The following is a 19317-nucleotide window of genomic DNA, read 5'->3' as shown; positions in this document are numbered from 1 at the left end:
CAAGCTAGATAAGCTCCGTGGTCCTAAATATTCCTTTAAAAGACGGTTTGCCAGGCCTTGGCTGGATGGGAGGAACTCACATTCCTTTAATCAAAGGGGTTTTGTCGGGATCAGGACTCTTCCTCCAGCTTTTGGGGGAAGCCGAGGTCAGAACACCCACCTGGAACTAACGGCTGGATGGTTCACTTAACATCGACGGCAAAAAAAAGGGCAGTGGGCTAGCAGAGCTCCTGGCTGTCCAGGTGAGGCCGAACAGAGGCGGGGTATACAAGAAACACGATCAGAAGCCACCGATTAAGTCATAATAATTTATTATCCCATCGCAGAAACACTCTTGTGCAGGATACACAAAGCTTGTAGGAAAAGACGCAAAGAACCCTTTTAGAACATCATTGCAAAACGCAGCCAAAGAGAAGGGTAAACAGATTGCAGGCGAGGCAGCCCTTTCTCACTCTCTGTGTGTGTGTCATGCAATTGTCTTTAAAACGGTCAGACTTGAATCGGTACAAAAGAGAAGGGAAACCAAAGCCATGGGCGGATTCAAGAGAAAATTCTTTATGCACAGATCAACCAGTTCGGTAGAAAAAAAGTCCTTATGGAGAGGCAAGAATTCCTTAAGTACAAAAAAAGCAACTTCAAGTACACACAAAGTTCTTACAGAGGAAACAGAGAAATAAATATTTTGCATTTTGGAAGATATTTGGCACTCTTCTTCCAGGATTACGGTTTGTGTATGCACACCTTTCAGTTGTTGGTTTCATTGAACAGTAACAAAGAGAATCAACTTTACACCAAAGTGTTTTTAAAAAGCAAAGGTCGGTTCGACACAAGCTTTCGTTTGCTAGGGAACATTTTAAAAATGCACGCAAGTACTTTTTAAAAAACGCGTCTTCCATTTTCCATATAAAATTACATTTCTCTATTTGCACCTGAGTGACTTGAGCATTGCCCCAAATGTCAAATACTAGAATTACAATCCAGTTTTGGGGAAATAAGGATAACCTTCTTCCTGGTTCAAACTTTCTCTTTAAAAAGTTCCTTACATTCCAGAGACTTCCAAAGGTAACCAGAATCACATACAGTGTGTGTTGGTTTGTGTGTTTGTGTGTGTGATTACAAACCATCCTTTTGTCCCTCTTTTACCTTTGCAAAATCCAAGAATAAAGATAAATATATATATATTTAAAAATAGAAAGTACAGAACATGTTACGTGCAAGCTGACGGAATATTTTTTGCAAGGTGTCATCATGTAAACAAGAACTCCGAGACCCTCTCTGCCCACCGCCCCAATTATTTCTCTTTTTGCAAGACTTTTTAAAAGTCCAACTTGAAAACTGTACTTTCTGGAGGGCGTGCAGGAATAAAAGGCTTTAATTCAGCCTCCCGGCCGCTCCTTAAAAGGCGTCTCCAGTTGGATCCCAACGTGGCGCTGAAGAAATCCAAAACCCACCATCGCCCTCTGCCTCCTTCGTCCAAAAAAGTTCTTCCTTTCTTCATTTTTTTTTAAATGAACGATTCTGCCCGTTCTCGTGCTGAAAGGTGAATTATTTTTGCGCCCCTCATTTGTTTAACTCAGTGTCTCCGGGCGAGACATGAAAATATATGTATATATATATTTAGACCCCCGGTGGTGGCTTTTCTGAAATGTTTTTCAGTACATCATCAATTCGATCATCCTCAATGACAACTGGAAGCAGGGGGTTGGGGGGGAAGGAAAGGAGAAAGAAAGATGAGTAAACACCTCAATCGTTGCCTTTTTGCTTATTTCTTTGTTGTTCGCTTTGCAACCGCCGGGCTTAAGTCTGGTCGTAATTCGAGGGCTACCTGTATCTACATCCAGGGGTCACTGATCAGGCCAAGTAAGAAAAGAGACAGGTTGGTTTACACAACTTGTGAAGACGGGGTTGGGTCCTACCTCACCGGGAGACACAAATACCCATCCCAGAAAATCTGGTGTAATGAGTTGTGGGAATCGAGTTTAAGGGGGTTTTTCTCTATAAGGCAAACACTCTTTTTTCTCCGTAGCACAGAAGGAGGTTCTTCACGAACATGCATGCATTGCACAAGGTTTGCACACACACACACACAGGTACACCTGGTACACAACACTATCCTGTTGCTCAGGAAACATCGGTTTGGGTACAAAGCCAGGTGAGTTTGATTGCTATTTTGAGAAGCAGATTATAGCACAGTCAAGAATTTGATAAGATTCCCTTCAGATTCTTAAACAGGCGTTTTCAAAGTCAACAAAAACGACACAGAGAGAGAGAGACACACACACACACACAACAAGCAGGATCACAAGACCGACTCAGTGGCAGCAGGAGAGTTTTCTGAAACCACAACAAAAAGGATGTTTGTGCAGCCCTTAATTAAAGGCAGGATGTGTGTAAATGGGGAGGAGACTAGAGACACACAATTGGGAGTGTGCACACACTTTTGTTGTGTCTCAAAGGCTGCCACTGTCATCCAGTCAGCCTTGGTCCTTCTGGTCAAGGTTGGGTTGACTCAGAAGCCTCCCAGTTGGCTCCTCTCCGGCGGATACAAACGGGGGATACAAACGGGGGACGCAGGGAGGCCAAGAGCAGCCCAAACACCCTTGTGTTCTTCTGCCCCTCCCTCCCCTCCTCCAAAGTTTGTGATGGCTCCTGTCCCTGTCTCTTGGGAGGGGTGGAACCCATCTGCTCCCTCCTGACTTCTATCCATCTGGCTGCCCTTGGAGACTGTCCGCACGAGCCCCTCCTTGATGGTAGGAGACCAGCCCCCCCCCCAATCTGGACGATTCTGCTGACTCAGCCAAATATGGGGGAGCAGACGCCCTCCCTGGGCTGGGGGCTTCCCTGGACCCCTTCCTCCAGAGGGCTTAGGAGGGGCAACTCTCCTAGGGTGAGCACCCACCTTTTGAGGGGGCATAGTGATGCATGCGCCCCCGTGGGGCAGCACCCCTTTTCACAACCTTCCTCCGCACCCACCCTTTTCTCTCCTCCTCCAAGGGAGGGGGGATAACGGTGCTGCCACCCACCCGATCCAATGGAGCCCAGCGTCCTACCTGGAAAGCGAAACTCGACCTGAGCACAGACCCCAACCGCCTTCATCACCAGCCAGGAGGAGGAGGAGGAGGAGGAGGAGGAGGGGATGATGGGCTTTGCGCTCTCTGCAGCCTCTCGCAGGCTGGGTTGGGCGGGTGAGCAGAGCAGCCCACCAGGGGGGAAGCCCACCCCAAGACCCCCACCGGGGGTTCAGGCGGAGAGGAGGGGGGCAGTCTCAAGCCCTGCTGGCGAAGTTGCAGAGGGGCCGTTGTGGGGGGGGGTCGTCTCCTCCCCCCTCCCTCCTTCCCCGCCTCTCTTACCGCACTTGCTGCGTCCGATCTGGGCCAGTTTGGGGGCGCGCTTGCCGGCGCCCCCCGGCCCAAAGCTGCTGGTGTCCTGCAGGCGGCAGGCGAAGCCCAGCGGCGGCCCCTCGCCCGCTTCCCCGCGGGGGCTCAGCTGCACCTCCGACATCGCGGCTGCCCGGCCCGAGCGGAGCGCAGATGCCGATGCCGCCGTCGCCGCCGCCCGCAGAAGGAGCGAGCCCAGCAGCCGCGCAGCAGCGCTCCAGGCTCAGCGGCGCCCCGCGGGAGCCTCCCTCGCCCTCCGCTCCCACCGGCGGCTCTTCCCACGCGTGGGCCGGGCGGAGCAGCCAGCGGGGCAGCCTCTCCTTCTGCCGCTCTCCCAGCTCCTTCCCCACGTCGGAGTCGGGGAAGGAAGAAAGAAAGGCAGGAGAAAAGTGGGATGGACGCCGGAAGCGGGCTGGGCTGCAAGTGCACAAGCACACAACACACACACACAACTCACACGCAGAGGGACAGACAGATTGACTGACACACACACGCACAGAGGGAGGGGGGAAGAGGCTCCTGCGTGGTCTGCCCAAAGCGCCTCTCTCCTCCCCTGCCCCTCCTGCCCTCGGAGCCCGGCTTTCCACGAAGCCCAGGAGCTCCTCGACTTACGACCACAACGGAGCCCCCCCCCCATTCCCTCTCCTAAGCAAGGCAGCTGATGGGTGAGTCCCCCCCCCCCATCACCTTTCGACGGTCAAGCGAATGGCTGTGGTTGTTCAGCGAGCCACACGGTTGTTAAGCGAACCCCCTTGACTCTGCTTGTCAGAAGGTCGCAAAAGGGGATCGCGTGATTCCGGGGCATTCCGACCGTCGTAACTATGAGTCATATGCCAAGCGTCCTAATTTTGATCACCTGACCACGGGGATTATGGAAGATCGATGCGATTTAAGAGAAATCAGGACCTTGGAGGTCTTCTAGTCCAACCCCTGCTGGAGCAGGAGACCCTCGGCCACTCCTGACAAACAGCTCCCCAGTCCTTCAAGGCCTCCAATGCTGCGGCACCCACAACCTCTGGTGGCCAGCTGTTCCACCGGCTAACTATTCTGCCAGGAGGTTGCTTCTCTCCTTGGTTAGTTTCCACCCATTGCTGCTTCTTCTTCTCCTGCCTTCAGGGCCTTTGGGGAATAGGTTGGCCTCCCTTTTGGGGGGGGGGGCAGCCCCTCAAATACTGGAAATCTGCTATCTTGTCCCCGCTGGTCCTCCTTTTTACTAAACCAGACCTCCCCGATCCTTGGGTGTGGATCCTTGCGGATCAGCTGGATGCAAGGAAATTTCACTTTAATGTCCATTCAAAGTCTCCGTGAAGTTAGTCTCTGAGCTGGGGGCAGCCCCGATTCCCCTGTGCCCGAGGCCCTGGGGCCGCCACTGGCCGCCTGCAGGTGCACCAAGGGAGTTCTGCTTCCTGGGCCACGGGAGCCATGCGGTGGGGGAGGCGGGGCAGAGAAATTGAGCCTGGCTGGGCCACTTCCTGGCTGCTGTGCTTGGCCAAGGGGGCTGCCCCAAGGGGAACAGGCGTCCCAAGGCAGCAGAGGGGACCAGAAGAGCGAGGCTGCCCCCTAGTGGTCTCCAGAAGAGGCGAGAAGAGGCCTTCCCATCAACAGAGTCCCCCAAAAAGCGGGGAATCTCAGCGCTCAGAAACTGCCCCCAAATTAAGAGCTTCCAGCTGCGCCAAAGGGGCTAAATATTGATCAGGCGGGAGGCACCATTCACGGCATTTAACCAAATTTATTTTCTCTCTTTCCTGGGGATGCCCGTTGTGTGCGCACACTCCTCTGAGTGGGGGATTGCGTGTTTGGGCTGTCCAGGTTAGTTGTGTAGGCTGTTCGAAAGAGGTTCTGGGTTTGAAACTCCATGCAGGCTTTGCTAGGCTATCCAGCAATTTCCAAGACAGCAACAATGGTTCTCTCTTCCTTAAATACCAATTTTTTCCCCCCTCCGTCTCTTTCCCCACACACGGAAGATCCTCTGGAGGCCAAAATAGGCAAAGTTGCCCCCGAGGCAAGGGCAGGGCGGCCCCGTTTTATTCTGGGGCCTGAGTAGGCCGGGAAATGGGACTGAAAAATGACGTTTGGGGCCAGATACACAGAGATAACAAATAAGAAAAGGTGTGAACTCCACACGGCTCCAGAAACACCATCCTAGGAGTTCAAGAAAGAAGCAACGTCTGAAGACGATTTATTCACACGCACCAAGAGATTTTTGGCATTTTTACCAAAGCCGCAGCCAGCAGTTCAATTCCGGACTGAGTGTGAGAGCCACATCGCTCAGCTTTTGTCGATCTGCGCAAAGAGCTACAACTAAGCCCCCTCCCCACCCACAAAAAAACCCCCGTTCCACACAGCAATGTCCAAGCCTGAGAGAGAGGGAGGGGCACCACCCCTCAGCTGTTGTACAGAGGCACCACCCGGGCGATCAGCTGCCTGCAGATGGGGCAGTGGGGGGGCCTGGGCAGGGCCTCGTAGCACTTGAGGCAGGAGCACACGTGCCCGCAGTCGAGGAAGACGCAGGCCCGGCTGTTGCCCAGGCAGACCACGCAGGTGTTGGCGGCGTCCCCTCCGGCGGCCATGCCCTCCAGCATCTGGCGCAGCCGCCGCTTCTCCCGCTGACACCGGTACTGTTTGTGCAGGACGAAGATGAGGAGGGCGCAGCTGGCCAGGCCGCAGAGCGTGGCCAGGACCTTCCAGAAGCGGGCGCTCGACTCCTGCCGCTGGAGCAGCGTCTCGAACCGCAGGCTGCTCAGGCAGTAGCGCAGGCCCTGCTTGGGGGGCTGCAGCTTGATGGTGCTGCTGTCCAGGACCAGCTCGCCGACCCCAGTCAGGGCCGCCCCAACGGTCAGCATCTCTTCGGTCTCCTTGATGCCCTTGGGCCGCTCCCCGCTGATGTAGTGGCCGATGGCGTCGGTCAAGGACTGCACCGAGGGGTGGAATCTCTCGTAGACGGTCTCCAGGCTCAGCTCCGCAGCACTGAGGGGCTTCAGGACCCTCACGGCCACGTCGGGGGGGCCCTCGCCCCCCGGGGCCACCAGGTCGAAAGGGACCGTGTTTGTCCTCTGGTGGATGATCTTTTCGTAGTTGTTCCTGGGGGAGATTTCATCCAGAATGAAAAATACCATCGTTGCGCAATGTTAGAGTCTCTCCCTCCTCTCCTTTTACATGGCATCCCACTAGGCACATGCAGTGGGAAACCGAGGGACTTTAAGCCGGGCTCTTTGTCAAAAGCCTCTGTAAATCTTTGCTGCTCCCATCTTCTCTGAACGTCTGGAGTGATTGCTTAGAGTAGGGGCGTCATGCAAAGTGGGGCAGACCCCCCCCTGATCTGCCCTGAGTCGGCCTCAAGGAAGCTGCACTCTTTCCCAGCCCGGATCCTAAGTTTCAGATCTAAACACCTCCCTCTATTCGAGGGAAGAGAAAACGCCGAGGTGGATTGTCCCAAAAGCCAGGCAGCTTTTTAACACTGACAGAATTTAGTGTGGCCGAGATCTGAGTTCTATTTCATTAGTTACAGTAAGACACGCAAAGTATAATGACAACGATAACCATAATTCAGTGCACCCAAACACCAATACGTGGAAAAAACAGTGAAATGTCTATTAAATTCGTAACAGGGAACTGCTCAAAAGAGAAACACTGAGATATTTCAATGCCTAGGTTAGGCCAAAGCACTTGGAATTTAAGCAAGAAGCTGAACATTTTGATCATTTCCATATACATGAAGAATATTTTTTATAGTTATTATGACCATAAATTAACCTCTGAGAAATCATGAAACGTTCCCACAGCACCTGGAAATGGCATCTGTGAACCCCCAAAACTTTATCTCAGAAATAAAACGACCGCCTTTCTTAAAACCTGGGGTGTTTTCATGTGGTAGGCTTACAAGATTTCAGGCTACAATAATCACACGGATGTTGTAGTTCTCATCCGCCCCTCAGCAAGTTCCTAATTCCAAAATGAGGCACGCATGGACTTACCAGAAGTGAGTGGTCCGGTTCCACACCATCTTGTGCTCCTGAAGGGTCAGCCTCTGGACCACCCCCTTGCAGCTGTCCACAAACTGGCTGTTGAGGCTTTCCTTGACGGAGCGCACCACACCTGATCGGGGCAGGAGAGACCGGGCAGTGGTCAGCGACCGGAAGGAGGGAGACCCCCCCGGTGCAGAAGCCACCAAGGAGTTGGGTGGATGGATGGATGGCAGGCTAATTGTTTAGAGCAGTCTAACGGCTCTCCAGATGGATGGAGGAGCTTCCAGGGATTTTGAGGGGGGGGTGTGTCATCAAAAGTTGAAGCCCCCCTGCCCATCTGGAGGAGAGTACCCAGGAAGGCAAATGGCCAGCAACCTCCTGGATGGTCAAGCACCTGTAGGCCCGTTTGGTGAATGCTTACAGTGGTGTCCCTCATGGAAGATGGTACAGATTAGGAGCCTACTATGACGGTGGAAATACACAATTACACTTACACAATTTCCCCACAGGGAGGACATACCTTCTATCACCGCGTAGGGGACACATTTTCCTGGAGCTTCCATTAATAGGTTCTTTAAGTCCTGGTCCAAGGTGACCTTTTTAGCACCCTGCGGGAAGGAAGGAGAGAAACAGATTTTGCAACAGCATCCTCTGAATTACAGCAAAGAGATTGCTTAAGTTTTCAAACTTCCCCAAATATGCTTTTCTGGAAAATTGCAAAGCGGAAGGAAACTAACTGCTAGTGAAATTATAATCAGCAGGCATGTCAAAATAGATCCCCACCATTGAGAGGACCTCAGGCCTTCCGAAAAGCCGTTAAAACCTGGCTGTGTCGGCAGGCCTGGGGTCGATGAGTTCCCTTCCCCTCTCGAATCGTGTGGCTGTTGGTTCTTTTAAATGCCTTGTACTTTTTGTTGTAGTTTTTGTGTTGTCCCTCCCACTCCTTGGGTCTGTGTGCCGCCCTGAGTCCCGCTGGGAATAGGGCGGCATATAAATAAAATGAACCTCGAACCTCCTCCCCTTTTTAGACACATCCACCTCACTGTGTTTGGCAAGACAACTTCTGAGCATGAACAAAATATCCAGAGTGGTGGATGAGGGCTTCCTTTATACCCAACACTTGTATGATCACACGTACAAACGAATGCCAGCATAGATTGTGCTTTCCTGAGTGCCTTTCCTGAGTTTCTCTCCAGTATTTAAAAATCTCCAAATGGACTCCTTGGACTCGGCATTTTGAAGATTCCCAAATATACACAGTGTCAGCCTACCAATAAATCTCTTTTTAAACAGTTCCTGTAGCTGCTCTGAAAAGCTGGAACCAAGCCAGCAAGGCAGATGTTACAAAATCCAGCACAGGGATCTCAAAAAGCCGCTTTAAGCCGGGATCCAAACAGCTGCTCACCTTCAGGCTGTCTGCAACTTTTGACTTGTGCCTGTAAACGGCATAGAGGATTGCGGTAACGGCCGAACTGGTGGCCAGGAGGATAATTTCCCCCGTGGAAGGGTGGCCGGCGGAGTCCATGGTTATCGCTCGAGGGCGGCTTCCCTGGGAAAGAGAGAAGCATCAATTCTGCTTTCCTTCAGTCCACATACTTACGACCACCCGTTTAGTGACCGTTGAAAGTTACGACGCCACTGAAAAACTTAGGACCGTTTCCCCACTTAATAACCATGGTGACTTCATCAAAATTTCGATGCTTGGCAACTGACTCATATTTACGACGGTTGCAGTGTCTTTTTTGGGGGGGGGATGTCACATGATCCCCTTTTGCAACCTTCTGATGAGGAAATACAATGAGGAAGATGGATTCACTTAACAACCGTGCTACTAACCAAAAACTGCAGTGACTCAGTGAACAACTGCGGCAAGAAAGGTCGTTAAATGGGGCAAAACTCACTTAGCAACTGTCTTGCTTAACAATTGTGGTTGTAAGTCGAGGACTACCTGTCTATTCCCTCCTCTTTTACCTTTCTTAGCCAGTAGGTGTACAATCACAACACACAAGCAACCCCACAACTATCGCAAGCCGGGGGTGTCTTTGGCCCAGTCCCCTCACAGGGTGGTGGTTGTTGTTGTGGGGAGAAGAGGAGGAGGAGGAAGGGGTTTTTTGGGGGGTGTCCGGAAGGGAACTGGCCCGCTCTTGTGGCAGAGAGTTCCGCGGGCGGACGCCCAAGGGGTCCCGCGACCTCCCGGCCCGCCAGGCGCTTTCGGGGCGCCCAGAAGAGGCCCAACGCCGCACTGATAGAGCTCCCCCCCCCATTTCCATAGCAACCGGCGGGGAAGGCTACTACCTGCGTCCGCGCGCTCCGCCAAGTCACTTCCGGGACGGAGCGTCGCTTGATGGCGTCAAAAGGCCGCGCGCTAGGGCTTTTACCATAGAGAAGGTGAATACGGGGGCTAGAAGAACCCGGAAGTGAAACTCTGAGGTCAGATATGGTCTCCACGGGCCCATAGACTTAGGATAAGTGTAGAGGCGACTTTCTTTAAAGAAGCTTCTTTTAAACCCGTTTTTACCGCCTGTCTGGCCTACCTTGCAATGCTGTTGTGGCTTTCGTTTTTTCTAAGGTTTTTAATGGGAACATGGGGGCCTGGAGCTAACCGGCAAGGGCTTCACCCCAGCTACTTTGTCCTCCTCCTCCTTCGCACTGCAAACTTTCCCGGCCTACCTTGCAAAGCAGGCATCATCCTTGTCTTTTTGCTCTCGCCCACAGTTGCACCTGCGGGATTTTGCATCTTCTACCCCGCCCTTAAATCTCCTTTTTTTAATGCAAATTAAAATCCTAGTGGGAGGGGGCAAAATGAAGCCCCACACGTGTGTTTCGCACCCACGACCTCCAACAGCAGCAGAGAGCTCCATCGAGCATCAAAGTCCCTGAGAAAAGTCCCTAATGTTCCATGGTGTAGGGGACCCCAATTCCCACCATCCCTGGCTGACGCCGTTCGGGCAGGGGACTATGGGAACTGAAGCTCCGGAGGATGGTGCTGGATTTGGGGAGGGTCCCTGAGCAGGGAAGTCCCAAGGGCAGGAATTCAATAGCATTAGGATGGGAGGCCACCAGGTGACCTGAGGGTTCCATGTCAGACAAAAACAAACATCCTGCAAAAAGAGCAAACTTCTTCCAGGCTTTGGAGCTGAGCTTAATCCTGAGGAATTGTGCAGAATCCTCCTTCTCTGTCTAAATTTAGGAGCCCCCCCCCCCCACCGCCTTGCTCACTCGCAGCTTCTTAAACGATTCAATTCGAATTCAACCACTTTTTCTGGACTCAGCAGGATCCACCATCCTATTTGTTCCCACCCTCTAAATTTCTGCCCGAGTTTTCCCTTATGCTCATCATTTTAGGAGACTCCTTCCCCAAACGTCAAATGAATGATTTAAAAGAAGAAAAAAACCATTTATTATACATGCTTACAGCACACGCAAAGGCTTCCGATCCTTGGTTGAGGCTTGGGAGAACCCGAACACAAGTCTCTGTCTGCAAGCCCCCCGAAGGCCCAGGCTCCAGGCGCGCGTGGGGGCACGCTGGCCCCGCTGAATGCCGTCCATCTGGCAGCCATCAGAGCGCCCCCACCCCCCCTCAAAACTCGGGGCCGAGGAAACACTTGGGGGTCACCTCTTTGCACATAACAGCAGGATAATGTCTCAGTTTGCGGTTGTAGGTGGGCGCTTCCCTTTTGAAGCACAAGCTGGCGTGTTTGTCGCACTCGCAGGCCGAGGTGGCGCACGTGGAGGTGTTCTTGCGCTCTGCCGGTCGGAGGAGAAGAGAAAATCAGGCCAAGAGGGGGAGGGACATCTCAGACTCTTCCCAACCTCTCCCCCTCCCCCCCACTGCAAAATTGTGAATAGCACAAAACCTGGGAGTAACTCACTACACAGCACACTGTTGTTGATGATCAGGTATCTGTAGTGGTCGATGTAGGGGTGGCAACCTTGGTGATGCAAATGTTCATAGCAGCATTCGTGGTTATAGCAACACCTGGACAGGGAGGCAAAAGTCAGATTTTGGATGGGGGGGGAGAGAGAGAGGGAGGGAAGGAGGGAGGGAGGGAAGGAAGGAGAGAGAGGGAGGGAGGGAAAAGACACAACACAAAAAGTTTCCTTCCTGCACAGAAACTATTTTAAAGTCCTTTTCCTTCCGGCTCTGAATCGGACAGGAATCTTTCCAGCCTGAAATGTGTCTTCTTCGTGGTTCTTCTGCCCGTCCTTTCGAGACCCAGAGCCCATCAAAGCAGGCAGCCCAGCTGAGCTCCCTGGGCAAGAAAGAGCCGAGTGCCAGCAGTTCTTGACTTACAACCATTCGTTTAGTTACAACGGCACTGAAAAAAGTGACCGTTTTTTCATCCCCGTTGTCACATGATCAAAATTCAGACGCTCGGCAACTGACTCACATTTATGACGGTTGCAGTGTCCCTTTTCCCTTCCTCGGTGGGGAAGCTAGACTCACTTAACAACCGTGTCACTAGCTCAACAACTGCAGCGATTGCATTGCATGATTTTGTGTACAACAACTGCGCAACTTAACAGCTCTGGCAAGGAAGGTCATAAAAGGGGGCAAGGCTCGCTTAACAGCTGTCTTGCTTGGCAAGGGAAATGTTAGGCTCGATTTGGTCATAAGTCGAGGACCAGCTATTTCTGCAGAAGGCTGTTGCTCTCCTTCGCGCCTCGTCCCGCAGCCAGAGGGGTTCACGCGGGTGGGGGCCTGGGTGCTTCAGGAAGGGAGGCCATGCCTCTGGGAGCCGGGTTCAAAAGAGGCGGGGGGGTGGGGCGGGCGTTGGTGGCAGCGGGGAGGGGGAGCCCGTATCTTAAGCGGCCGCACTCACGTGTCTGTGGGGTCCTTCGGCTTCCCCCGCCCGCCCTTCCCGCAGTAGCAGCCGTAGCCGTTGAAGTAGATGAGCGCATTCTTCTGCGTGATCCGCTGGATCATCAGCTTGAAGTTGAGGATGCTGCTGGTGGTGAGGGCAAACACTGCAACGAGAGGGAAGAGGCTAGTCCTCAAGAGGTCGGTGGACTCCAACTCCTGGAATTTCCCCAGCCAGTCAGTCTGACCTCACCTCACCCATTTCTTTTCCAAGCGAAACCGAAAGCATAAATGCTTCTGCTTTTGCCTTGAAAGGGAAGGCAGGCAGGGGAGAAATTTGCCCGTCCTTGGTGGAGCTGAATGTGAGCAAAAGTCCCAAAAAAGAGAAGGAGGAAAAAACAATAACAGAAAGAGAAGAAAGTTGGGGAACAAAAGAAAGGGAAAGCAGAGCCCCCCCCCCAAGGTGTTTTTTGAAAAGGTAAGTGGAATTTCTTCCAAGAAACTTCAACTGCTTCTTGAAAAAACACTTTTGGGACCACCCTGACTGAGAACCGCCATAGGGAAAGCAGATCCCTCTCCCTCTTTTCAGTGTGTGTGTGTCCGTGATGAAGAGGAGGGTGGGAGACCCCGGGACCTACCAGCACTTACCGCTCACCCCCAGCACCATGGCTACGTGAGACAGCTGCATCTCTGGAAGTGCCTGAAGAAGGAGAAGAAAGAGACGGACGCCTTTATCATTCCTACAAATAAGTCAAAACAGAGTCGGAAGGGACCTCGGAGGTCCTCTAGTCCAGTGTTTTTCAACCTTGGGGACTTTAAGTCCTGTGGACTTCAACTCCCAGAATTCCCCAGCCAGCTATGCTGGCTGGGGGATTCTGGGAGTTGAAGTCCATAGGACTTAAAGTCCCCAAGGTTGAAAAACACTGCTCTAGTCCAACCCCCTGCTCAAGCCAGGAGACCATCTACCATTCTGGACAAATGGCTATCCAGTCTCTTCTCGAAGACCTCCAGGGATGGGAGCCCCTTCTGAAAGAAAGCCATTCCACGGATTAATTGCTCTTATTAACAGGAAAATTCTCCTTAATTTTAGATTGGATCCCTCCTAGATTAGACTATCTTTATCCCCTCAGCATCCCTGGTTAATTTCATGTCTCCTAGCATCTTCCTTACTCTTTTGTGGGTGGGTGGGTGTCTGTTTAAAATACTATTTTCCCCACTGTTTTTGTCCCTTTCATTTTGCTTCTGAAGTGAAACCCAAATCAGGGGAAGCAGGGGAAGGGGGGGGCTTAGAAAATTCTTTCTCAAAGACACCCATCATTTTGGAAACCAGGAAGGACTAGTATTAAACATTTAAACATTTAAATTGAAACCCCCCGCAATCTGCAAAATCCAGCAGGAGGAAGCTGCCGATTGAAAGGGGGTTTCTCCTTTTCTTACCCCCTCCCCACCTTCCAGAAAGAGCCTGGAGGGGGAACCCCCACCAAGAGAGGCAGGAAGCAGAAGTGAAACAGGTGGAATTTTGCAAGTTTAGCCCTGCAGTGGCTCAGCTGGGTTATATACCTTGTCCCAGGTATGACGGGGAGCCTCTCTCGGCTGGTCACCTCCCAGCTCTTTCCTCTGCTCCGGGGGGCTCCATGGGGACCCCCTGGGAAAGCTGAAACCCCACAGATTGGCTTCTCCAAAAGGGAAGCTGGGTGACTCTCCGCCACTGGATGGAACCACCGCAGTTTTGTTCTGGAAGGTGGAGTGGCTGTGATGCAAGGAACTTTGGAACACCTGCGGGGGGGAAATCAGGGCAGGAGAAGCCCTGGGCAGCCAAGATTTCTCTGACGGGGCCTCCTGGGAGTTTCCTCCTCCAGGAGAGGAGATCCGGATGGAGAGAACAGAGCAGAATACAGAAGAAGAGAGTCAGAAAGGACCTTGGGGGAGGGGGGTCTTCTAATCCAGTGTTTCCCAACCTTGGCAACTTGAAGATGTCCGGACTTCAACTCCCAGAATTCCCCAGCCAGCGAATGCTGGCTGGGGGATTCTGGGAGTTGAAGTCCGGACATCTTCAAGTTGCCAAGGTTGGGAAACACTGTTCTAATCCAAGGGTCAACAGCCACCAGTGCACAATTTATTCAGCTTTTTGACCCTCCGTAGGCCAACCATGGATAAATCCAAGAAAAGAAAAGTTTCGGAAGAAAACAGAACGCTTAATTCAACTCCATATGTTAATTTTGTGGCCGCTCAGGAAATAGTCAGGCACGGGAAAGGTTTTGCGGCTCCTGGCGTTTTCTGTGGGAAACTGGTCCGAATGGCTCCATGAGTGCTTAAGGTTGCCGACCCCTGTTCTAGCAGGAGAGCCAATACTATTTCACACAAATGGAAGCCTTCCGGAAAACCTCCATGGATGGAGCACCCACAACCTCTGGTGGCAAGTCGTTCCACTGATAAATTACTTTGTCGGGAAATTCCTCCTTATTTTGAGTTTGGACCTCAGAATAAATTTGGAAGGGACCTTGGAGATCATCTAGTCCAACCCTGTTCAAGCAGGAGACCCCAGACAATTCCAGGCAAGTGAGAACCTCCCGTGATGGATCATCCACCACCCCCAGAGGGAAGTCAATCCACTGATTAATTGTTCTCCCTGCCGGGAACGTTTTCTTAGTTGAATCTGTTACTTCCCATCCTGCCCGCAGCTGCTCCGGAAAAGCTGTCCTACCTCTCAGGGTCGTTGTGAAGCAGAGCCAAGCTGACTAATGGGAATCCGCCTTGAACACCTGGGATCCTAACTCTAACCCTCACCCAAGCAAAGGGTTCTTCTTCTTTTTTTTTTTAACTCTTGAGCAATTTCTTCTAAATCAACATTTGCTTCTCCATCTGCGTTGGAACTTTGATGCAGAGAAAAGGGGCTTCCCAAATTGTCAGAAATCCTCTTCTGGCTTCCTGTTTTTTGGGGGTTGGGGGTGTTCCAAGCACAGGGAAACTGAGGGGGAGGTTCCTCCGGAGGAGCCCTCTATAAACCCCCGAGGGAGCCACATTCGACTTCTGCAGCTCAGAATCCTCTCTCTTGCACTGCCAGAAGAGGTAAGTGGGGAGTGGGGGGACGGAGGGCGGGAGGGAGGCCTTGCACCCCACAGCAGCTTCCCAGAAGCGCAATCTTCCAATTCTCTTTCTCGGTCGTAAATTAAAATGCATTTGCAAAATTGCACGGTGCAAGGTTTCTGTCCAGGTGCAGAATACAGTTCTTTTTTTCACTTCTGGCCTCCCACTTTCTGGAAAAGAGAAGCCAGGGTCCTCAGGTTTATTATGGGATAATTTGTGGGAGTCTGTGGATTAGATTAGATTTTTGGGGGGGAGGGTTGGGCGGGGGGAACCTGTCTTTATTATTTTTACAAATAACTCCAGGCAGAAAAGTTATCTAATCCTCCGTCCTCCTGGGATGGCTGCGCTTCACACAAAGCCTTTTCCCCCAGATGCAGAAAAGCCGCCCCTCACCTGTATAGGGAGCCCTCAACTTACAACCAAAGTTACAACGGCACTAAAAAAAGGTGACTTGTGACCCTTTTTCAGAGTTACAAGCGTTGTAGCTGAAGATGGGACCTTCCCTCCTGCTGCTGCTCCTGTTGACTTCTGGTAAGGGCCGAAGGGTCTTCTCCCCATGGAGGTGGTGGGCTCAACCTTTCTGAGGAACAGCTGCCTCTCAAGGAAGGTTGCGTGGCCTTTCCTGCACCGTCCAGAGGGGTGGACTACATGACCCTTAGGGTCCCTTCCAACTCCACGGTGTGCTGATTGGGTGGCTCAGCCCAGAAGCCGTCGGAAGGGTGGACATTTCTCCACTTTAAGATGCAGGAGGTTCAACTTCCAGCGTGGCTGACTGAGGAATTCTGGGAGTCGAAGTCTACAAGTCTTAAAATGTAGAAATTTAGAGACCCCCCCCCCTTTGTTCCTGCATCACACGAGACCACACGAATCCCACAAACCTCGGCTGCTTCTCACTTCCTGGGATCCTAACCCCCATCGTCTTCCAGAGCTGCCCAGAGCCCAGGGAAGTTTGCTGCAACTTCAGAGCATGATCAGCCGCACGACCGGCAAGAAGGCCGTCCCGTATTATTCCTCTTATGGGTGCTACTGCGGCCGGGGGGGCAAAGGGACGCCCAAGGATGCCACCGACTGGTAAGGGGGTGACCCACCGCCATGCCCCCCCCCCTGCTCTGCGAAGCCGGTGAGCCTCCAGATGTGCTGGAGGCTCCGAATCCCAGAATCCCCTCTGAAAGACGCCACGGAGGCCAAATGGGAAAGGGGGGGGGCAGGTGGCTTCCCAGGAGAGACCCCTTCTTTCCCTGCTCCCCCAGGTGTTGTCAGAGGCACGACTGCTGCTACGGAAGGCTGGAGAAGAGGGGCTGCCGCCCCCATTTCACCCCCTACAGCTACAGCCTCCGCTGGGGGGAAATCCACTGTGGTGAGTTGCCTTGGGAGCTTCCAGGAGCTCTTCCGTGCCACACACACACACACGCACGCGCACGCACGCACGCACGCACGCAGGCAGCCCTTCTGTCCCTGGGCACTGCCATCCCACGGCCACAATGGGGACCAGGATTTCTCTGGCTCATTTTACAGTCTATTTTTTTGCCATGGTTGCTAAGTGAATCACTGCAGTTGCTAAGTGAATCACTGCAGTTGCTAAGTGAATCACCAGGCCGTTAAATGGATCCGGCTTCCCTCACTGACCATGCAAGAAAGATTGTAGAATCAGGCTGGTCAGGTGAGCGACCTGATTAATGACCATCATGAGTTACGACCATGGCCATTACCATTGTAACTCAAGGACCACCTATCATGAATTTACGGTTCTGCTCTTTTATCCGACTTTCACTTTGTTCGAAACCCCTTCTCGTGTCTCCCTAAAGCCGCCTACGGGGAGATGGGGGGGGGGTCAATATATGTAACTTAATAATAAGGGGCAGCTGAGCCTCTGGTCCGAGCCCCCCCCTTCCTTTCACTCCCCATGGGGCTGTGGCACCCCAGAAGCGAAGGGGTGGGATTGAGGGGGGCTGTGAAGGGAGGCCCCATGGCCTTGCACAAACCCTCCTCCAGGGGGCTCCCTCCTCCCCCTCTTCCTCCCTCACGGGGATCTTCCCTTGCAGGCGATGCCAACCGGTGCCAAGTGGGGGCCTGCAAGTGCGACCGGGAGTTGGCGCTGTGCCTGAAGCAAAACGCAGGCCGGTACCAGAAGAAATACACCTTCTACCCGAACTTCCTGTGCACTGGGCGCTCTGCCCCCTGCGTGTAGGGCCCGGAGGGGCTGGCCTGGCAGGCTGCCAAGCGGGTCGAACCAGAAAACAGGAAATAAAAGCCCCTCTTAAAACTCTCTCGTCCTTCCTTCTCTCGCCTGGGGGGGCTCCGGGCAGACACACCCGAGACACACAACGGTCACACGCAAAGGGAAGGAGACTTAAGGCCCCAAGTTTGGGACTGAGAGGGAAGCCCCCCCCCGGGGGGGAGGGGCGTTTTTGCATCCGATGGGCGGATCCGTCTGGACTTACACAAGAGGAAGGCTGGTGGGGTCCTGGCAGACGTTTCACGACCCAACTAGGTGACATCATCCGTGCGAGGAGGGAGGGAGGTTGGAGAATGAAGAGGAGGAGGGGTCCTTGGTGCTGAATTCTGGCCGTACGTCGAGGACCACTGCATTAAACTGCAGGGTTTCCTTCTCACGGGGGGGGGGGGGGAACCTGAGGCCAGGGGGCTTATCAGGAGAGGCTCCCTTCCAAGGTTTCCAAAACTTTTCACACACACACACACACACACCCCGTGATAAAAGCGCAGAGGCCGGGAAGGAGCAGACACTGACCGGTTTCTGCTGTAAGGCCTTCAGCTCCCAGGACTTCACTTGGGACCTCATCTTATCCCAAACCTCTGGCACGCCCAGATTAAGAAAATGCCCCACGCTTGGATGGACCCCACAGAGAACTGCCTGGCCTTAACGGATCCTGTTCGGGAGGTGCAAAGGCCCACCCTAATCTCACCTTCGAGACCCCCCCCCCACTCCATTTGTGCCTCTTGAAGAGCCCCGAACGATGCCCCAAAGGTCTGGCTGGCATCCCCCTGTAGGAAAGAGACGCTTCCTCCTGTAGGGCCACCGGGGGGGGGGGGCTGCCATTTTGCCCCAGAGACCCCCTGCGTGAAACCTGCCTCCTGAGACCCTTGCAAAACAGACCCCCCTTTGCAAAACAAAACCACTTTCCATCCTCCCCTCCCCCCGCTCTTCCTTGCCCATTTCCGGGACCAAACCTGTAACAGGAAGGAGGGTGATGAAAGATGCCGGGGGTGGGGGAGTGGGGGGGCAGGCGGTGGCTTTTGCCACCCGAGTGGACGAAAGAGACAGGAAGGGAAGTTGGCTGGAGAGGGCTCTGAAGACGGCCCTCCAGATGAGAGCTTGAAGGAATGGGAGACCAGGTGCCCTCCCTTCCTCCCCTCCCCTCCCCCCCCCATAAAACCTGCCAGCTGCGTCCCTCACAACCACGTGATCAAAATTCGGAGGCTTGGCAACTGGCGCGTACTTATGACTGTTGCAGCGTCCAAAATTCCCGTTGCTAAGCCAGACAAGTGTCTTTCGCCCCCTTTAACCACCTTCCTTGCCATGGTTGTTAAGTGAATCACTGCAGCTTCTTCTCTTGGCAACGGCTAAGAGTTGTGAAGAAGCGTCAGCGATTCCTCTGGCTGGACCTGAATTCTGGGATTTAGTTCTGGAAGCAAAAGAGCCGAAGGGGTCATTGGGCACCATCAGGAGGAGAGAGGGGGGAAAAAAGGGGGCCGGGAGAGGAAAACACGGAGAAGCTAAGAATTGGAAAATGTGGTTTGTATATTGTACGATAGGAAGGAATCGGATCTGTTCTTCTACTGAAAGGAACTATATAATGGAAGGAATTAATGGGCTGGTAACTTGACTTTCACCACACATGCCTATTTAATGGATACAAACGGTTATTGCTGTAAGATTAAAAAGAAAAAAAAACTATGGAAATGACTATTATTTCCAATGTATTTAATGTTTACCTAATAACCTTTTTTTAAAAAACAACCCTCCCCATTTTAATGGGTTTCAAGTGTTTGGTCGCACCCAGTTTTTAAAAACTACTTAAAACTTTTCAAGTAGCCCAGCCGGCCTTGGTTAGATTTGGCTCCGGTA

The 19317-nt window shown here is 52.7% G+C and overlaps 4 protein-coding genes across 6 annotated transcripts; 1 reads left to right on the top strand and 3 right to left on the bottom strand.

Moving 5' to 3' along the window:
- Window positions 1–294: 294 nt before the first annotated feature.
- Window positions 295–3807, bottom strand: CAMK2N1 (calcium/calmodulin dependent protein kinase II inhibitor 1). Its single transcript, XM_087702504.1, has 2 exons — window positions 3351–3807; window positions 295–1688 (listed from the first exon to the last, which is right to left on the bottom strand). The coding sequence occupies exons 1-2, from the start codon at window positions 3499–3501 to the stop codon at window positions 1618–1620; spliced, it is 222 nt and encodes a 73-aa protein (XP_087558630.1). The 5' UTR covers window positions 3502–3807; the 3' UTR covers window positions 295–1617.
- Window positions 3808–5526: 1719 nt separating this feature from the next.
- On the bottom strand, window positions 5527–9724 carry MUL1 (mitochondrial E3 ubiquitin protein ligase 1). Of its 2 annotated transcripts, none has more exons than XM_014071373.2 (5): window positions 9638–9724; window positions 8748–8891; window positions 7863–7950; window positions 7352–7472; window positions 5527–6458 (listed from the first exon to the last, which is right to left on the bottom strand). In XM_014071373.2, exons 2-5 carry the CDS (start codon window positions 8865–8867, stop codon window positions 5762–5764), a joined length of 1026 nt encoding a protein of 341 aa, XP_013926848.2. In that variant the 5' UTR covers window positions 8868–8891; window positions 9638–9724; the 3' UTR covers window positions 5527–5761. The 2 variants fall into 2 exon arrangements, with proteins under 2 accessions (XP_013926848.2, XP_087558621.1); XM_087702495.1 differs by lacking the exon at window positions 9638–9724 and adding an exon at window positions 9314–9600.
- A 1198-nt stretch (window positions 9725–10922) lies between these two features.
- LOC148042631 (basic phospholipase A2-like) lies at window positions 10923–12810 on the bottom strand. Its single transcript, XM_087702465.1, has 4 exons — window positions 12799–12810; window positions 12166–12362; window positions 11215–11321; window positions 10923–11089 (listed from the first exon to the last, which is right to left on the bottom strand). Exons 1-4 carry the CDS (start codon window positions 12808–12810, stop codon window positions 10923–10925), a joined length of 483 nt encoding a protein of 160 aa, XP_087558591.1.
- On the top strand, window positions 12379–17476 carry LOC148042630 (basic phospholipase A2 Ceg-N6-like). Of its 2 annotated transcripts, none has more exons than XM_087702502.1 (5): window positions 12379–12621; window positions 15699–15761; window positions 16157–16301; window positions 16481–16587; window positions 17273–17476. In XM_087702502.1, exons 2-5 carry the CDS (start codon window positions 15722–15724, stop codon window positions 17416–17418), a joined length of 438 nt encoding a protein of 145 aa, XP_087558628.1. In that variant the 5' UTR covers window positions 12379–12621; window positions 15699–15721; the 3' UTR covers window positions 17419–17476. The 2 variants fall into 2 exon arrangements, with proteins under 2 accessions (XP_087558628.1, XP_087558627.1); XM_087702501.1 differs by lacking the exon at window positions 12379–12621 and adding an exon at window positions 15085–15212.
- Window positions 17477–19317: the final 1841 nt, after the last annotated feature.

Source organism: Thamnophis sirtalis, unplaced genomic scaffold (assembly GCF_051295495.1).
Source record: "Thamnophis sirtalis isolate CommonGarterSnake01/CBP01778 unplaced genomic scaffold, rThaSir2_p1.2 scaffold_15, whole genome shotgun sequence".
Classification (NCBI taxonomy): domain Eukaryota; kingdom Metazoa; phylum Chordata; class Lepidosauria; order Squamata; family Natricidae; genus Thamnophis; species Thamnophis sirtalis.
Note: the sequence above shows the minus strand (reverse complement) of the source record. Positions and strands in the feature narration are given on the sequence as shown.

Bases quoted from the DNA above. Each gene is read 5' to 3' on its own strand.
- LOC148042630 (XM_087702502.1), top strand. From the start codon at position 15,722: ATGGGACCTTCCCTCCTGCTGCTGCTCCTGTTGACTTCTG. The intron at 15,762-16,156 runs GTAAGGGCCGAA...ATCGTCTTCCAG, and splicing joins GCTGCTCCTGTTGACTTCTG to AGCTGCCCAGAGCCCAGGGA. The intron at 16,302-16,480 runs GTAAGGGGGTGA...CTGCTCCCCCAG, and splicing joins CCCAAGGATGCCACCGACTG to GTGTTGTCAGAGGCACGACT.
- MUL1 (XM_014071373.2), bottom strand. From the start codon at position 8,867: ATGGACTCCGCCGGCCACCCTTCCACGGGGGAAATTATCCTCCTGGCC. The intron at 7,951-8,747 runs GTGAGCAGCTGT...TCCTTCCCGCAG, and splicing joins AAGTTGCAGACAGCCTGAAG to GGTGCTAAAAAGGTCACCTT. The intron at 7,473-7,862 runs GTATGTCCTCCC...TGCCCCGATCAG, and splicing joins CCCCTACGCGGTGATAGAAG to GTGTGGTGCGCTCCGTCAAG.
- LOC148042631 (XM_087702465.1), bottom strand. The intron at 11,322-12,165 runs GTGAGTGCGGCC...CTCCCTGTCCAG, and splicing joins CCGAAGGACCCCACAGACAC to GTGTTGCTATAACCACGAAT. The intron at 11,090-11,214 runs GTGAGTTACTCC...TCCGACCGGCAG, and splicing joins CAACAACAGTGTGCTGTGTA to AGCGCAAGAACACCTCCACG.
- CAMK2N1 (XM_087702504.1), bottom strand. From the start codon at position 3,501: ATGTCGGAGGTGCAGCTGAGCCCCCGCGGGGAAGCGGGCGAGGGGCCG. The intron at 1,689-3,350 runs GTAAGAGAGGCG...CCCTGCTTCCAG, and splicing joins GATCGGACGCAGCAAGTGCG to TTGTCATTGAGGATGATCGA.